The sequence below is a fragment of the Mirounga leonina genome, unplaced genomic scaffold, assembly GCF_011800145.1.
Source record: "Mirounga leonina isolate KUSES-001 unplaced genomic scaffold, KU_Mleo_1.0 Mir_53, whole genome shotgun sequence".
NCBI lineage: Eukaryota > Metazoa > Chordata > Mammalia > Carnivora > Phocidae > Mirounga > Mirounga leonina.
In genome coordinates, this window is record NW_023270807.1 from 45,240,988 (window position 1) to 45,260,603 (window position 19,616).

Below are 19,616 nucleotides of genomic sequence, written 5' to 3' on the forward strand. Positions count from 1 at the left end.
AGGTTTTACCTTCTCCCCTTTCCCCTGTTCTGGCTTGCCTACAGGCCAACCGCATATGCAGCCATTGCCCCAGCCCACCCAGAGCTTTCTCTCACCCATCCTCTTGGGGAACTGGGGCAAATGTCCGTAGAAGACTTCGGGGACTGGGGAAAGGGACGCCGGAATCGGGACACTCGAGAGGGCAGCCCCTCCCCAGGCTTTCCCCCACCCCCAGTCGCGGGGCCCACGTGACCGAGAGCAGGCCTCCACCGGCCCGCCCCTTTCGGCCGCTGCAGCCCACTTCCCGCTCTGGGTAAGTAAACCGCGGTTTTCCGCACCGCCCCAACCCCGCCCTCTTCCTTTCCCCTTCCCTTCACCTCCCTCGGGCTCCCTCGCGCCACTCTCCCCTCTCCCCCATCCTCCCCACCAGGCCCTTTGTACGTGCTCGGCGGCGTGCGAGCGCGCCCGGCACGTGACCCCGCCGAACGTGGCATTGTGTTATCACGTGACCCAGGTGCGTACGCGACGGAGCGGGGTGTGAAGATGGCGGACGAAGAGGCCGAGCAGGAGAGGTTGAGTCGTGGCGGAGGCGGTTGCGTCGCGGAGCTGCAGCGCCTGGGCGAGCGGCTCCAGGAGCTGGAGCGACAGCTGCGGGAGAGCCGCGTGCCGGCCGTGGAAGCGGCCACGGAGTACTGTCAGCAGCTGTGCCAGGTGAGGGCGCCTGGGGGTCCCCTCCCCCTTTTCCCCAACCAGAGGGGGAAGAGGGCGAGCGAGCGCCTGGGGGCTGAGCGGTGGTCGTCTCTTCTTTGGCATCGTTGGCGCCGCCGCCCAGGCGGGAGCGGGGAGTACGAGGAAGGCGCCTTTGTGTGGCTGCCGTTGTGGCGGTTGTTGTCGGCAGCTCCCGGCTGGGGGAAGGGAGTTGTGGTCAGGGCGGAAAATCTCCCCTCCCCTTCCCTTCCCCGAACTCGGGACTGCTTGGTCCCCGAGGCCCAGGAGATGTAGACGGCCGAGGACTGAAGTCCTCTTTTCCGCAGGGAGAGGGTAAAGGAGGAATGGAGGCCAGGTCCTCTTTTTCCTCCTCCTCTTATTGTGCACTGGGGATTACCGCGCCCCCCGCCTCTGCGCCTCTGGTTTCCCACTCCGACGGGCCTCCGCCCCCACTGGTTTGATTCCTTTGCTTCCCCCTGCTTTCAACCGTCCCGCCCCCGGCCCCGTCCTCGCTGTCTCCCGGCCTTTGTTGTTCGAGTTTCGCCTTAGGACTGAAGGGGCCTTTGTTGATGTTCAGAGGAACAGTCCCCGCCGACCCCTTCTAGCTGGCCGAGACCTTCTGGGGTGGGGGCGCAGAGGTTGTCCCTTCCTGCCTTTGCTTGCTTGGTGCACCGCTTCCATGGTGAAGGTTGCTCTCCTCGGTAGAAGAGAGGAGCTCTCCCTGTATCCTGTGGGGCGGCTTTCCAGAGTCTGCTTCTCTTTTGCTTTCACCCTTCGAGGAGTACGGTTTCCTCTGCGCTTCCTCCCCTATCTCCCCACCTCCCCTATTATTTGGAGCCTTCCCTATTTGGCCTCCTGGTGAAACGGAGGTTCTTGAGGATTGAGGTTCTTGTGGACCTGTGCTCAGGGCAGTTTCAGACCTTTCCTTCTTTTCTTGAACAAGGACACTGCTTTCCAGTAACTGCGTTCTAACCAGGATTTGGAACGTTAAAAGCACTGTTTGCTCGATAGAAATCGGAGAGTTTGGGTCTACATTTGGACCTGATTACAAACCCTCCAGTTAGTTTGAAATTTCAAGGAACTGCTGCTGGCTGTGGTGAAGATTTTGGTTAGATTGTCGTCTCGAGGAGGAAAAAGACAATTTATACAGGTCACATTTAGAGTTAACTTGTCATTGTATCATTATAGAGAAGTTGTTTTGGAAAGATAATGAGCCTAAGGCCGAACAATGGGTGGACTATTTTAGAATTAGATTACATTTTCACTTAATTTTTAGTCTTCAGAAATCTTTCCTTTAGAAGATCAAGGATACTTGAACCCATACAAAAAATTTTTCCATTAATGTATGCACGTTATTGTCACTAATTATTTGATAGTATTTCATTATCTTAAAAAAAAAACTTTGTGAGATCAAGTGGTGACTTGTCTAGGAGTCTATGCAATGTGAAAGCTCCCCACTTAAGGTAATAAAGGTCTGGTGAATACCTATGGCAGAATTAGAGATTCCATCATTCCTTTGAATCCTTGTTTTAAAGAATTGTTGAAATTTGCCATTTTGACCTACCCTGGCAGCGCCAACTCATTGTTAATTGGTCTTTTAGATACAAAGATTTATTTTGTTGTAGAAGAATACTTGAAGTACCCATAAAAGGAAGTGTTTCTTTTATAAGTAAAGTCTGCTTTAACCGGTGAAAAGTATTAAAGTCTAGTTTTGCTGAAAGATACTTTTCAGATAGCGTTATCCACTGATGGGTTTAAGGCTAATTACCGTAAATATTCTTGGCGAGCAGTATTTATAAGCAGGATTAGTGATTCTGGGAAAATGGAAATCTCATGCAGGTTGGACTTTTTTGAGTGTATGCACTATCATAAAGTTATCACTTTAAAAAGTATTTTTAATGGATGAAACACCATTGTTTTTTATCAATATAAAAGGAATTTACTGTGTTTTAAGTGATTAGTTTTATAACATGTATATAGTTTTTATTGACCAGTGCTACGGGAAACAGTAATAAAACATGCTGGGTTTCTGGATTTCAAGAATAATGAACTATTTCATGCATTAAAATCCCACAATAACTTAAATGCATTTAAAAGTAATCTCCATTACTTGAACAGTTACAGAATGTATCTGATATTTGATCCCCTCTATAACAAATGCTATGGGGTTTTTTTGTTTTTTGTTTTAATAATCTGTTTGTTCTAGTGATTTGGTCAAATGGGCAGTAACTTGAAACAATTGTTTCTTTAAAATTGTATCCTAGCCATTATTACTTAACATTCGGATATGAGTTGAGCAAAGCAGTGGTTAACAATTAAAGAATTTATTGGAGCAATTTAAAAACAGTACTGGAAATGCTAGGAGCCAGGAATTATGTCTTGTTTCTAACCTTGAGATTAGCTTTTTTCTTTGTAAGCTTTTTCTGTAAAACTGTGATATTCACATGCTTCAGAAAGGCAAAGATGAACAATATTTGTCAGTTAGTGGGTTTCAGACTTAATATTCTGTACCTGTTAACACTTAGTGCTTGTGTAATCCTTATTGTTGCATGTATTTTAAAGAATGAACTAGTTTTAAAAATGAACTAGTTTATATTTTGAATTTTTACCTCAGCAGAAGATGAGTTTCTGGAGAATATAGTGAAACCTACAAAAGAAGTTGCTTATGCATCCTAGTTTATAGATTTTCTTTCTTTTTGAATGAAGTACAATATAACAGATTTCTTGAGTTCTGAGAAGTAAAATAGAAACATAAAGTAAGTTTTTCTTACTGTAAACAGTATTGTTTTGTTCTTTATATTGTGTTGGAAGTATGCCCCACTTTTACTTGTTTACCTGAACATTTGCTTAAAGTTAAGTAGGAGGAGGGAAGGGTGGTAAAGGATGAGTATAAGGGAGTGCCTGTCAAAAATCTCAAATTTCTTTAAATCTTTACAAGCTAGCTTTAATCTGGGTAATGTAGATTACTTCACTGATTTTCTTAAAATCAACTTAGAATAAGAATATAGGATAACCAGAAATAATTTCTTGGATTTATTTGTGTGAGGATCATTACTACACATAAAAATTGATTATAATAGGAACTTCTTGGACTATTTATTGTATTAGACGGGGTCAGTATTCACTCACTCACTCACTCACTCAACATTGTTATTGAATACCTATACTGTGGGCCAGGCAATCATGATCATGGTCCCTGGCTTCAAGGAGCCTACAGTCTTTGAAGGAAGGTAGACTACTACTAATTGTTGTAAACTGTGATTTATATCTTTTATTTAGGAGATCAGTGCAGTACAGTGAAAGGTTATTTATTTGGGAATTTAAACAGAAGCATTTCAATAGAAGAATTGTTCTAAAAGAATTTTTTTGCAGGAAATTTTTTTTTTTAAAGATTTTATTTATTTATTTGACAGAGAGATAGAGAGAGAGCACAAGTAGGCAGAGAGGCAGGCAGAGGGAGAGGGAGAAGCAGACTCCACCGAGCAGGGAGCCCGACGTGGGGCTCAATCCCAGGACCCTGGGATCATGACCTGAGCCGAAGGCAGCCGCTTAACCGACTGAGCCACCCAGGTGCCCCTGTTCTAAAAGAATTTTAAAATAATTATTCATTTAAAAAGTTAAGCCATTGTAATAGTTGAAGAACGGTTTGTCAGGACATAGTATTTGTTGACAGCATTATATGCAGGACTGGATGACTGGTTGATTAATACCTGAGTTGTGACTGGTTTTGCTTTTTTATCTTCTGGTGGCCCATAATTGTTTTAAGAGATTGAATTGCAGTTTTGGAAATATGTTTGTATCTTGCACACGTGCACACATGCACACACTTCTTTAATTCATATAAGCAGTGTTTCTCAACTGCCTAGTACTTTTCCCCCTGAAGTTCTCTCTTTAAGGGCATTTGAAAATACGTGGGGTCAGTTGTTCTGTCATAGCAGCGTCTGCAGATGTGATACTGGCATTTAGTGCCCGTGGGCCAGGGATACTAAATTTTCTGAGGTGATTAGGATAGTCCCACCCCATTGAAATGTATTCCTCTGCCTAAATACTCACAGTGTTCTTTTGAGAAACACTGAACAGAAAGAAAAATAATATATTAAGACTTTTTTTAGTTATGATCTTTTCATGTTAAGATAATATAGTTCTATTAAGAAATGTAGCTAATCTGGAACAGGTCCAGGTAAATGCTGTTCAACCATATTTAAATTCACACTGAGCTTGAGAGGTCAAGAAAATTTCTACTTCCTTAGTAGAAATTACAAGCAATTACTTAAACAATTACTAAAACAATTCAGTTTTACTGGGGTAAGAGGGTAGCAATTTCAGCATTCTTAATTATCCTGATTAAAGCACAGATTTGACCTTTTGAGATAATTAAAATTCTGTATTTTTAAGAAAGCATTTAATGCAAAGATTAGATTTAGATGTTAGCAGGGGATATAAGATACAGAAGACTCTTGTAGTATATAAAATAAGATTTAAATAAAACTTCAAGATGACAGTTGAAGAGGTGTCAAAGGCAGTGTATCATTAACAAATTTAATTTTTTTCTGTTTTTTAATTGAAAGTGTAGTTTAGGGATGCCTGGGTGGCTCAGTTGGTTAAGCGTCTGCCTTCCTCTCTGGTCATGATCTGAGGGTCCTGGGATCGAGCCCCGTATCTACCTGCTGCTCCCCCTGCTTTTGTGCCCTCTGTCTCTCTGGCACATAAATAAAATCTTTAAAAATAGAAGTGTTGGTGTACTGTACTGATTTCTTTTCTTTCTTTTTTTTTTTTTTTACAAATTCAAACAGAGAAAGGGCGTATAACAAAAACTTGATCTTCCCATCCCAGACCTCCTGTCACCCCCAACAAAGACAGTCCCTTAATAGTTTTTTATTCCTCTTTCCAGAAATACGTGTTTGCTCTTTTTAAAAAATTAAGATGAGGACACACTGTACAATGCATCTTGCTTTTATTTACCAAAAAATATATCTTCGAGATCATTCCATAGCTCCTCATGTAAATCTGTGGCCTTTCTTTTTTTTTTAAGATTTTTATTTATTTGACAGAACGCGCACATAAGCAGGGGGAGTGGCAGGGAGAGGGAGAGGGAGAAGCGGGCACCCCCCTGCTCAGGGGGGAGTCTGCCTCTCCCAGTCCCCCTGCTCAGGCTCTCTCCTTTCTTTCAAATAAATAAATAAACAAAATCTTAAAAAAATAAACCGTAATAATTCCAGTTTATGGCTGTGTTTAATCACTTAATTATTGGTGGCTATTTAATAAGTTAATTTTATGTAATTTCAATAAATTGTTCAAAGTAGGAGGTAAGCATTTCTGGCTGGGATATCAGAGAAATCTTTACTGAGATAGGATTTGAGCTGGACCTTAGTGCTTTTATTAACTGATGCCTTATTGGAATAAGAAGAAAAATCAAAACAAAACTGTTAGGAGAGCTTCTGAGTATTTAAATTATGTAGTTAAAATATTTCAGAATATATTTTTGTTTCATCTGTTTGGTACGAGTTGATTGTTTTACCTGCATCTTCTGTTTAGCTTTGTTATATGGCAAGTGTTTTGAAAATGCTCACTTTCCTCAAAAAAAAAGCTATAGACTTTTTTTCTTTTGATTATTAGAGGATATCTTAAGTTAATTTTTAGGACACTTCAAATGGGAAGAAAGGATGGCTTGCTTGTTAATTAGTGATAATTACTTTAGGTATTGAGGGAGTAATAAGTCATTTAAACTTTAAAAGTGTAGGTAATGCTCAAGGGAAATAATTTTTTAAATGTTCATAATTAGTATGATTGCATATTGGAGATATTCCACTTTCCAGAATATGCTTATGCCAATTTTAGCAAAGGAAAACTTTACCAAATTTTGCTTGCCGCCTCCTTGACACTTCCTGGTCCTAATTTGAAATGGAGGAAGATAAGATGTATTCTGCAATTGCCCTTCATAATATTTTATATGACTAACCTGAAAAACCCAAGGATTTTTGAAAATATATGTTCTTAACTATATGAAGCTGCTGCTGTATTTATTTTCTTTGAAATTCTGTCAGAGTTGAGAAATTACTTTACTTTTTTCCAACTCCCACACATAAATCCAGTTCATAAAATGAACCAGTCACTATGGGAGGAGCATCATTTATAAAATGGAAAGTTTGTTTTTTATTAATGCATTTGTTACATACCCCATATAACTTTTTAACTATATATTGTTTCCAGGAACATCTCTTGATTCATTATTTCTTTTTTAGTATTGAGAGTTGCACAGTGTGCCTGAGAAGAAATATGTTACGTTTTTCCCCCTTAACTTTACATTACAAAAACTTTATGGGGCGCCTGGGTGGCTCAGTTGGTTAAGCGACTGCCTTTGGCTCAGGTCATGATCCTGGAGTCCTGGGATCGAGTCCCGCATCGGGCTCCCTGCTCAGCAGGGAGTCTGCTTCTCCCTCTGACCCTCCTCCCTCTCATGCTCTCTGTCTCTCATTCTCTCTCACACAAATAAATAAATAAAATCTTTAAAAAAAAAAAACACTTTATGGTCTGTGAGTATGCATATTTAGCCAAGAAGATGTGTTAAAATTCAGTCCGTTACATATATTTTTTCTTAATTTATTCATTTTTTAAAAGATTTTATTTATTTATTTGTCAGAGAGCACAAGCAGGGGAAGCAGCAGGCAGAGGGAGATGTGGGAGGGAGCCCGATGTGGGGTTCTACCCCAGGACTCTGGGATCATGACCTGAGCAGAAGGCAGACGCTTAACCAACTGAGCCACCCAGGTGCCCCTTTCTTAATTTATTTTGATTAGGTAATTGAATTTGTCATGTGGGAGCACTAAGGGAGCTAAGGAGAATTATGGAGATCTCTGCCTTCAAAGCCCTTACAAATTTGATGCATATGTTAACAGTTAAGCAATAGTATTAGAAATTAAAGTATCTAGTGATAAATAACAGTAAGTGGAGTGTAAAGAGCATTTTGAAGTTAATTTTTTTTAAAGATTTTATTTATTTATTTGAGAGAGAGAGAGAATGAGAGAGAGCATGAGAGGGAGGAGGGTCAGAGGGAGAAGCAGACTCCCTGCCGAGCAGGGAGCCCGATGCGGGACTCGATCCCGGGACTCCAGGATCATGACCTGAGCCAAAGGCAGTCGCTTAACCAACTGAGCCACCCAGCGCCCACATTTTGAAGTTAATTTAATAAAAATTGATCAGGAAAGGAAAACACTTATTTACATTGAGTCTTGAATCAATTTGGATAAGTAAACAGAAGGGAGAAGGGTGGGAATAAACACTCAGAAAATGGAACAGCTTCAAACTGGCATCTTGGAGAAAAATGTCAGGGGTTGGATCGAAAAATAGGGTAGAAAAGATAGATGAGAACCAGAGTAAGGGTTTAGGATCCGAAAGAAGGAATTTTAATTAATCTTTTAAGTATAGATAATATATGGTTACATTGCTTAAAGACTCACCCTCCTAAATTTGGGACATTGAAACACACAAAAAGAAGTTCAGAATGTTACAGCCTTAGGTGTTTGTTTGTGTTTTAAGTAGGCTCCGTGCCCAGTGTGGTGCTTGAACTCACACCCTGAGATTGAGAATCACACGCTCTACTGACCGAGCGAGCCAGGCACCCCCAACTTTGGTTTTTCTTGAAGTATCCTGTATCAGTTTTATTGTGGTGTAACTACCCCAAAGCATAGTGGCTTCAGAACAGTTGTTTGTTTGTTTCTGTTTGTTTTGTTTTAAGTAAACTCTACGCCTGATGTGGGACTGGAACTCACTACCCCAAGATCAAGAGTCACATGCTCTGCCAATGGAGCCAGACAGGTGCCCTAGAAGACTAGATGTTTTTATTAATGTTCACAAGCTTATGGGTCTGTTGGGTGGTTTGCTGTCAGCTGGTCGGTTGTCTGGGATGGAATGGTCCCAGATGGTCTCATTCATTTGTCTTGTTGTCAGATGGGTTGGTCAAGGTTCCTCAGTTGGGTTGGCTCATCTGCTCCAGTCTTACCATCAAGAGAACAAGTTCTGTTGCACAACTGCTTTTAAGCCTCTGCTTGTGTCATGTTTGCCAAGGTCCTCTTGGGTACAAAAGTGGTAAACCCAGCTTGTTTGGGGTACAAGGAGATGTGATTCTTTCTATAACATAACAATCTACCACATATCCCAGTTCTCTTTATTTCCCACTGCAATGTCAGGCACTTTTATAGGTCAGATTTCAATTTTTCCTCTCTGTAGCCCTGCCTCTGCTTTTTTTCTTGTCAATCCATATTCTGTAATCAAAGCTATATCTCTTTGCTCCTTTTCTTTCAGATTGGCTAAAGGTTTCCAGTCCCGTTTTCTAATCTCAGTCTCTAAGTAGAAGAAGGGTGTCTCCACTACATCGCTCAAACTTTGGGAAATTTGTAGAACAACCTCTTTAAATAGTTATAGTTACAATAGTTATACCTTAATATTAAGTATGGTCTCAGTTTGGTGTTTTATGCTGTCTGAACATTGTGTAGTCCAATAATAGCATCCTAGGTCTTGTCCTATCTTCAGCCTTCTTCTTCTTTTTTTTTTTTTTTTTGTAACTGGTGAACTTGCTTTTAACCTTACTTTCAATTTGTGAAAGTCCCCAGTATCCTGCTTTTATCTTTCTACCTAACTGGCAGTCCAATACTTGTAACAGTGTTTCTCAAGTTTGAGTTTGCAGAAACCCAAGAGAGTAAGTCTAGATCTTTAGAGTTACAAGTTTTGACTCAGCTTATAGTAAGATGTAACTTTTTTTTAACTTCACCACCTAGTTGTTACACTGAAACAAAAATATCACAAAACAGTACTTATCCTTACTAGGTGTGTGATGCGTTCTGTTTTATTTATTATTGTTTTGCAAAGCTGCTCTTGATTTTATAGTCACTGAATAGTCATAACCAACAGTTTGAAAAATACTACGTATAGGGGGATCACTGTGCTCCGTTTAGTAGTAAGCAGAAAGGTAGGCAGGCAGTCCTAAGTTCTAAGGTGACCTTCTAGTCTAGCTGATTCAGAACATTCTTACAGTTTATTTAGGAGGAGCATCAAAATTAAAATACAGTTTTAAATTTCTTTTTTTTTTAATTTTTTTAAAAAGATTTTATTTATTTATTTGAGAGAGAGAGAATGAGAGACAGAGAGCATGAGAGGCAGGAGGGTCAGAGGGAGAAGCACACTCCCTGCCGAGCAGGGAGCCTGATGCAGGACTCGATCCTGGGACCTCCAGGATCATGACCTGGGCCGAAGGCAGTCGCTTAACCAGCTGAGCCACCTAGGTGCCCCCAGTTTTAAATTTCTTACTGTGAATGCTAGAAACCCAGCATTATGGCCATGGAACCCAATTTGAGAAATTCTGGTGCATAAGATAACATACAAATTTAAGCCTCAGCCCAGGTCTCTGCTTGCTCTGTTTACTTTTTTCCCATCCTTTCACTGTTCAACAGGAACTTTCTGCTCCATCTAAACTGGTCTCTTCATTCCTCACAAGTATCCCTGTTCGTTTTACTTACTTTGTGATTTTGCTTAGAGGAGCAGTGTTATGTAGTGGAAAGCCAAATGGATTTGATTTCAGATATGAGCTCCTCTCTAATTGGACAAGATCTTTAGCTTATGCTTTCTTTTGGAGTTAGAGGCTCTACTAAGATTGAAGATGAAGAGAATTAATGTTCAGAATTGTTAGATGCTTTACTAACAGTGAATTGTTTATTCTGAAGACCTGTGAGATCATAGGATTAAATACCATTCAGTTTGTTTAAATATCTCGCTTAAACCAAATTGCCTCCTAGGATCTCATCATTACTATATAATAATTGTTTAGTATGACACTGAATCATCAGAAGATGTTAAATTTTATTAGGCATTTGTTTAGGAAGACAGAGATATTTGGTTAAATGGCTAAAATGAAGCAGTTCACATATCTGGACAATGTATTCATATGGAATATTTGGCATTCTTATTGATGCCTGACATAGACAACGTTATATATTAACTTCATAACTCTCAGGTACAGGTTTTATATTTAAAAAGAGGTATCTGAATTTAAAAGTGGTAATTAATAATTGACTGGATTCCCATCCCAATTTTATAGGGCTATTAGAAAGTTAGCGTATTAGATATTTAAATTAATTCCTGTGGTAATTTTAGTTTACCAAAGTTAATTGAAGCAGATATTTGTGATTTTTGAGAGAAAATTATTTTCATTAAATAAGAATGATTTTACTGCTTCTTTTAGATGAGCCATTATCATCAAAATGAGGCATTTAGAATTTTTTCTCCAAATTAATAGCTTACATTTTGTATTCTTTGTATAAATATTTGTACATATTCTTGATCTTTCCCTAATTTTTGCTAATATGATAAATCTCAGTCAGTAAAAAACCTGAAACATTGTATGTTTAACTCAAAAGCATTATTTTGTCAATTTATATTCTGAAAAATACAAATTTTATTTTTAATTTTTTGAACAAAACTTTCACAAGATTATATTTCAAAAGAATAAAACAAAGTTTAATAAAATACTTACTAAAATTGATACTTAGGTTTGATCTTGTGACTTACCACAACTTATCCAAACCATATTTGCATGACTTTATTTTTTTTAAAGATTTATATATTTCAGAGAGCGAGCATGACTGTGCTGCGGCGAGGGGGGTTGGGGAAGGCACAAGGGAGAGGATGACAGAGTGTCTTTAAGCAGAGTCCATGCTGAGTGCAGAGCCCACCTTGGGGCTCCATCTCACAATCTGAGCTGAAACCTAGAGTCCCACACTTAACTGTGCCACCCACGTGCCCCTGTATAACTTTATTTTAAAGCTCTATTAGGGAAATTAAAAAAAAAAAAAAAAGTTACCTGCCTAAAGTGGGATATTGCATGTAACAGCAGATACTATGAATAAAATTTATATCCTCAAACAAATTGATCATGAACTTCATGGTCAGCATGAAGATATTTTATAGGAAACAGTTCTGAATGCTCGTGTCATAACTGCTCTTTCTTTAGTAATTAAGAATTCACCCTATTATGTAAAACTGAATATGTTGGCAAGTCACACTTAGCATATTCAATATTGTGACCTATTTATAAAATATTTCTGAAAAGGTGACCTGATGTTGCAAATGCTGCCAAAGAGAAATTATTTTTAACACCAAAAGACCTTTGAGGATTTACTTATCTTGAATGAAACCATTTGTGGTGTTTGATTCCCCCCCGCCCAACCCTGAGAATCGTCTTTTATAGATCTTGTTTTACTTAATGGAAAAACCTACTCTTTACATTCTTTCTTTCATACATACTTTGCTTGACAGCCCATTAGATACTGTGAATTAAAGTCTTGGGATTCTAAGGACACTGGTTTTAATTTTCACAGAATTATTATGACCGTTGATATGCTACTTAAAACTTTGCTGCTTTATCCTTGAAATGGAAACGGTACATTGTGAGAATTGATCAAAGACATAGTTATTTTAAATGATTGTTATAAAGCAGCATTTTCATATACACTTAGAGACTACTTTGGAATACCTTTGATGTTTTATATATGATAATGACCTAGCATAATCTGAAAACAATAATTCTGTCAGGTTCAATGCCATCTATTATCATCACCTTGAAAAATAACATTAGAGTACTGATCTACCAACTTTTTTGAAGTCTCTATTTTAGAGAAGGTGGAATTTTATTTCATAATAATTTATAAAAAATTCTTTTGATTTTGGGGGGGTGAGCAGGAGAGAGATTACTTGATGTGTGGAATGCACCAGGAGAAGATTATTAGTTTTACAATTGAAACCTTTCCTTTGTCCAAAATTTTAAACATGGCATTTGAGAGGCTGGGATAAGAGAAGGTAGTATTACATAGTAACTAAAAGTACAGATTTTGAACTATGATTCGAATTACAACTCCCTTACTTCCTTATGGACTTGAGGCTTGGTTTTGTGTCTGAGTCCTCATCTACAGACTGGAGGTAATATCTGCCTTAAAGCTGTCATGATTCAGGTATGATGTTTGCTGAGCACTTTGCATGTTACGATGCTGGAAGTACACAGTAAATGCTAGCTATTAATACACTTAAGAGGACTAGATCTGAAATTTTCCCTCGTAAAAGAACATTAATCTTAGTGTTAGTAAAATACTCTTATTGTCATCTAGATAGTGGTTTTAAAACTTAAAAAAAATTAAGGGAACCCCTTCCCTTTACCCCACAGTCTTACTTGATATCTTGATGTATAAAACAAAGGTACCTCTGCAGAAAAGTTTGAGAAGTACTAATCTAGCATATAAGAATACCATTGCCAGAGGTTGTAAAGGGAGTTCAAGCATACTTTTCTGACATCATTTTCTTCTTAAACAGGTGTGGCTTTTTTCCCTATTTTTCTTCATTTTACTGCTTTCTTCTCTGTATTTTGGAGAACATAATGAATGTTCTTGTCTTAGAGACATAATAAAACCATCACTGAGAACTTTCATATATTTTATTTAATTTTTAAAGAGTTTTAATTGTGCTGCTTAGTTTTGTTTTACATACTAAGGCACATTAAATAAACTCGTTTTTTGGGTACCTAATATTTAAAATACATTTATTTCTCTGGAAGCATGGCACTGACATGTATATAGTATAAGGAAATGGTACCTTATCAGAGGAACAATAAATGTTAAATAATAGTGAAACTTATGCACACTTCCACAAATATACTCAGTGCTAACATTTAATTCTTTTTGAAAGTTCATGGCGAAGACCTGCACCATCTTACACATTCCTCCCAGTCTTGATCTCTTTTTCTCTGCCTCTTTCATTTTCTTCCTTAGTTTTCCAGAGAAGTGGCTGTTCCCTGGAAAGTGGATCTTTTTATCTGTGCAGTTGATTCCCCATCCCCTCAGAGAACCTTTCCACTTTTATTGTGTCTTCATCATTTTTCTTTCCATCACTCCTGTCCTTGAGCCTGTAGGTGTGTGTGTGTCTTTTTCATCTTTTTGCTTTGTTAGTCATTTATCTTCAGATTTCTTTGTTTTCTTTAAACCCTTCTTTCACATATGAGACCTTTCTTATACAGGGGACGTTTTAAATTCGTTTTCTAATCTTTATTGCCATGCATCTTGGAAAAGTACCCTATTTATTGTCTTCATTTCTTACCTTCCATTGCAGTTTGGATTCTACCCCTCACCATACTAAAGAAGATGTTCTTTTAAAGGTCACTTGTTCAGCATATCTGTAATACTTTTATTAACTGTAGATCCACGTAGCAATCCACCAGCTCAGATTACTTCATTTGCTGCGTTGTTTTTAAGAAAATGTAATTGTCCAGAATTTTAAAATTACAAGCTTTCATATTGAAATATGGATGTTTGGCTTATCTTGGAAAGTCAGAAGATCTGGCAGTATTGCACTCATTCATGGCTACAGGCTGGAGTGGCTGCCTGCTCAGCCCCTGTTGGCATTTTAAAGTGTTTGTGATCCCATCTTAAGTTCATCTCCTTTCAGCTTATTTACACGATTCTCCTAATCTCTTACCTTTGTGACTGCTCCTTGGTCATCTCCACTAACTCTTCTTTTCACCTGCTGGAATAGCACAGTAATTATTAGCTAAAATTAATATATTTAAGAAGACTAGATCCAAAATTGCAGAATTTTTTTGGTGGCACTTCCTCAAATGTGCTTTTCTTCCTTGCATTTTATGTGAATGACCCTCAGCCATTTTTCTCACCTTATCATGTCTGAGATTGGACCCTTACCAGAAAGTGACTCATGATGCCCTGGTTGATAATCCATGCTTTACATACTAATCTTCAGCAGTCATCCATTCTGACAGCATCTCTTATTACCTGGTCTGAATAGGATTTCCAGTATCTATCCATTCTTTTAGACCTTACTACTCTTCTTAGCTCTTGGCTCCTATTTCCAGCCACCTATGGAACTCTTCCTCATGGAGTTCAGTAGGTACTTCTAATTAAATATGTTTGAAATTGAACTTATCTACTCTCCTTTACATTCCTCTACTCCCCACCAAACAGAAAGCCTGTTGGTATTGGTGACATTGCCCCCACTCACACTTACATTTAGGTTTTGAAACCTTGAGTCATTTTTAGTTCCTCCTTCTTTCACCTCCACAACCTGGTCACCACGTTCTGTTGATTTTACTCATGCACTGCTTCCTCTAGCCTTCTGTGGCTAGATGACCTGGCTTCATGACCTTCATGACCTGGTTCCCAGGGCACCAGCCTGGCTGATGGGGGAGCCATATTCCTTACTTCTCTATAGCCTTAGAACTTTATGTTCTGTTCTTATACTGCATTTTTCATATCCTCCCTCATGTCTGTGCTTTGGCTTTAGCTTTTTCCTTTAGTGTTTCCTCCTTTTATCAACCCCATGTCTATACATTTCTTTCCCTAATAAAATTATTAGGTATTAATTTCTAAGGAGGCCTTCCTACACTCCTAAATGGATTTAATGACATATTTCCCATATTTATATTAGACTGTATGTTTTTCTGGCTTTTATCATAGTTTCTCTGTGTTATGATTGCATTTGTCTCTTCACCTTACCCCCAAATTGGAGCTCCTTAAAAGCAGGAGCCAGGGGGTGCCTGGGTAATTCATTTGGTTAAGCATACAACTCTTGGACTCTTGGTTTTGGCTCAGGTCATGATCTCAGGGTCATGAGATTGAGCCCTGCCCTCAGTGTGGAGTCTGTTTGAGATTCTCCTTCTTCTTCTGCCCTTCCCCTCTCTCTTTCTCCTAAATAACAAATATTTTTTTTATTTGAGAGAGAGAAAGAGAGAGCATGAGCAGGGGGAAGGGCAGAGGGAGAAGCAGACTCCCCACTGAGCAGGGAACCTGACATGGGGCTCAATCTCAGGACCCTGAGATCATAACCTTAGCCAAAGGCAGATGCATAACCGACTGAGCCACCCAGGCACCCCTCAAATAAAATAATAAATAAAATCTTTTAAAAAAAAATAAAAAGCAGGGGCCATGCCTTATTTTACTGAATCATAGGTAATTAAATATTGTTGGATGTTTGTCTCTTCTTTTTCCCTTGAATAGGTGGTTTTAATTATTGGAGGGGAGAGTAAATTTTTTGCTTATAAGAGGCTGTTACTTACTGAAATTGTTTGTTCTGACCACTCTTATTTCATCTCAGTTCTAACATTGGGTATCTGTTTTCAGGCAAGGATTGAGTTTGGTCAAATAGAGTTCTTATAAAGCAAACATGAGTACATGATCAGTAGTAGTCAATAGCTTATATTTATTAAATGCTGACTATGTGCCAGAACTATTAAAAGTGTGTGTGTGTGTGTGTGTGTTTTAGAGAGAGAGAGTGAGTATGTATGTTGGCAGGAAAGGGAAAGAGCTTGAGAGGGAGGAACTCCTTTAATCCTCAACCCTCTGAAATAGGTAGAGTTGCTATTCCTATTTATATATGAGATTTCTAAGGGACTAAGCAGTAAAATAACTGTCTAAGTCAAGTAATAGGATTTAATGTTTAAAAAATAAGCAAGAGGGTCACCTGAGTGGCTCAGTCGGTTAAGCATCCGACTCTTGGTCTTGGCTCAGGTCTTGCTCTCACGGTTGTGAGTTCAGGCCCTGCATTGGGCTCCACGCTGGGTGTGGAGCCTTTAAAACACCACCACCACCAACAACAAAACAAAAACAGGAAAAGCAAAACACAAACTAAGTAAGACATTTTTTTCTTTTTTGGGAGGAATATGTAGGTGTTGTTTTTTTGAAAATTGTTTTAGGTTACAGAAGGAATTTACAATAGTAAACTTTAATAATTTGAAACTAAATTTATCAGGAAAGCAGAACAATGAATATAAGCATTTTACTATTGTAGTGAAGATTAAGTTAATAGCCTTCTTTAAGAATGTGTTAGGGTTTTTTGTTTAGCAGTGGTGGGAATTTTATTAGTTTTGAATTTATTTGAGTAATATATAAGTCTTTTAAAGGTAATCAATACATATTTATGAACTATAATGGGAGCAACTTGTTGAAGAAATTGGTTTCTAATCGCCACATAATAAATCTTTTTTTCTCCACATATAAGCGAGATAATTTCTTTATTTTATTGGATTAAGAAAAAATCTGCATTTGTGGTGTGTTTTGTCTCTTTTATTTGGCACAAAGTACCTAAAACTCTTGGAGAAAAATAGGGTCATTGTCACATCAGTGATCTTTATGCAGCTTTTAATTGGGTATTCTACCAGTAAACATTTGAATATGAAACCTCAATATAGGAGTATCTAATTATAAATTGTATATGTTTGTATACACAGTAGTCCCCCTCTTATCTGTCCTTCGTTTCACTTTTTGTGGTTTCGGTTACCTATGGTCATTTGTGGTCCAGAGCAGATGATCTTCCTTCTAACACAGGTCAGTAGTAGCCTAATGCTGCATCACAGTGCCTATGTCATTCACTTCACTTTATCTCATTGGGTAGGCGTTAATTAATTTCATCCTAAGAAGAAGAAGGGTTAGTATAGCACAATAAGGTATTTTGAAAGTGTGTACACACGCACACCACATATATGTACTATTACAGCTTATATAGTTATTTGAGTCTGTGTACTAAATTAAAAATTTATGTTTTAGATAAATTCAATAGAACAAGAAGTTTTTTCTATACTACACTGTATGCTTCCTTTGGAAACCGCTGGTTTATTTTTATTTATTTATTTTTAAAGATTTTATTTATTTATTTGACAGAGAGAGACACAGCGAGAGAGGGAACACAAGCAGGGGGAGTGGGAGAGGGAGAAGCAGGCTTCCCGTGAAGCAGGGAGCCCTATGTGGAGCTCCATCCCAGGACCCTGGGATCACGACCTGAGCCGAAGGCAGACGCTTAACAACTGAGCCACCCAGGCGCCCCTGAAACCACTGGTTTATAGTGCTATGAGTAGCTGATGTTTCTGAGATAAATTAGTAAATAACTGTCTGATTTATTTTTCCGATTTTCAGAGTGGACTGGAGATACGACAGCAGTGACAGCAGATTTTAATTACTGTCTTTTAGTCAAATTTAATGTAGTGTATATTTCCAGTTTATTGTTTCTGTCATGCTTTACCCTTTATGAAGATACCTGAGTATTAAGTGTCCCAGTTACCAGATTCCCTCTCAGCTCTGAATCACCTCAATTACTTGCTCTGCAGTATTGGAGTTTAACCCTTTAAGCATTTCTTCTTTGATTGATGTTCAGCTTTGTTAGTAGAGCATACTGAAGGGACACTACACAAGGAAGGGGCTTTAGTTTTGGTTTCTTGCTCCTACTGCATGACTGCTAGTAGGACAGATAATGGGGACATCCAGTGGTCCTCTGCCCCAGATTGAGTGCCCACAGTAGACACACTCTTTTTTTTTTTTTTAAAGATTTTATTTATTTATTTGACAGAGAATGAGAGAGAGAGAGCACATGAGAGGGGGGAGGATCAGAAGGAGAAGCAGACTCCCTGCCGAGCAGGGAGCCCGATGTGGGACTTGATCCAGGGACTCCAGGATCATGACCTGAGCCGAAGGTAGTCACTTAACCAACTGAGCCACCCAGGCGCCCCACAGTAGACACACTCTTGGTGAGCTCACAGCCCCAGCCCCAACTTAGTGACCATCTCACCATAGTTCCCCTGACATGTACATTGCACACCCCAAACATCATGTCTCCTTCCTGGAGAGCCAGCAGCTAACACCCCAATTCCCCCTGCAGTTGTTCTGGAGAGTTGTTTTCCATGGCCCTCCCTGTTTAGGCACTGCTGGGTCAGATTCTTAGTGTTTCCTAACTACTTATATTACATTAGCAGCAAGGCTTCATGGAGTAGATGAATAGGGCACGTAAGTTCAGGGTTCCAGTTGTGCCATCATCACTCTGGTTTTTAACAGTTACTATGTGAGTAAGTTACCTTTTTTTCATTTAAGGGACCTGTGTTGAATTTCTCATCCTAATAAAAATAGTGATCAAATTTTTAGGTAAAAAGTCCTTACATATAACAATTTGTCAATTCTTTTTGACTTAAATACATAAAAAGTATTGTGAATTATGGGTACAGGTCAATCGTGATAAGTATCAGTGAACTTTTTTTTTTTTTAAATCATCTTGTCCAGGGCACCTGGGTGGCTCAGCTGGTTAAGCAACTGTCTTCGGCTCAGGTCATGATCCCAGAGTCCTGGGATCGAGTTCCGCGTCGGGCTCCCAGCTCAGCGGGGAGCCTGCTTCTCCCTCTGACCCTCTCCCCTCTCATGCTGTTTCTCTCTCAAATAAATAAATAAATAAAATCTTTTTAAAAAAATCATCTTGTTCAGTAACTTACTTGACTAAATCTCTGGATTCCAAGGCCTGGCCACTTAGTACTGGAAAATACATACATCCATAGCCAAATCTACAGCTGAAGGGCTGTTGGATGAACCTATTCTGTGGACAAATGTTTGATATTTATTGGTGACCAAATATAGTTTGGTTCTGGATTAAAAACTACTGTCATTACTTAACTGTTTGTCTCTGCCAGCAGCGACAATAAATGTCTACAAACCCCAGGAATATAAAGTAAAATGAATGACTTAGGAAAAGAAAGTGAGCAACTAGAGTTCCCACCCAGATTCACTAATTGCTGACTACCTCCTTATTACCGCTATGTGGGAATTCTGGCCTAGGTTTGCTAGATCTTCTGGTTTCTCAAGAACTAGAAATCCAGATTCTTAGTATAAAATCACAATTTTGAAATATTGGCAACTAATTAAAAATGTCTGGGGGAGAAGCACCCCCATACACTGTATGAGCCAAAGAAAACATGTCTGGGTAATTTAAATTTATTCCTGGATATTTTGAGCAATCTATCGTTTGCCAGAAACAGGACATGAAAAACAACTCCTCCCTCAGAGTGAGTTTTGGTTCTTTATGATTCCATCACAGTCTGTGTGTTTCCATTTTTCATTTGCATCCCTGGG

General features: G+C 38.8%; 1 protein-coding gene across 1 annotated transcript in view; it reads left to right on the forward strand.

Moving 5' to 3' along the window:
- The first annotated feature begins 433 nt into the window (after positions 1 to 433).
- The window catches only part of ZNF292 (zinc finger protein 292), an 84,987-nt gene continuing 65,804 nt past the window's right edge, over positions 434 to 19,616 (forward strand). Inside the window, exon 1 of the mRNA XM_034991317.1 lies at positions 434 to 690. Within this exon, the coding sequence (XP_034847208.1) occupies positions 523 to 690 (168 nt within the window). The 5' untranslated portion in view covers positions 434 to 522. The remainder of the gene's footprint in view (positions 691 to 19,616) is intronic.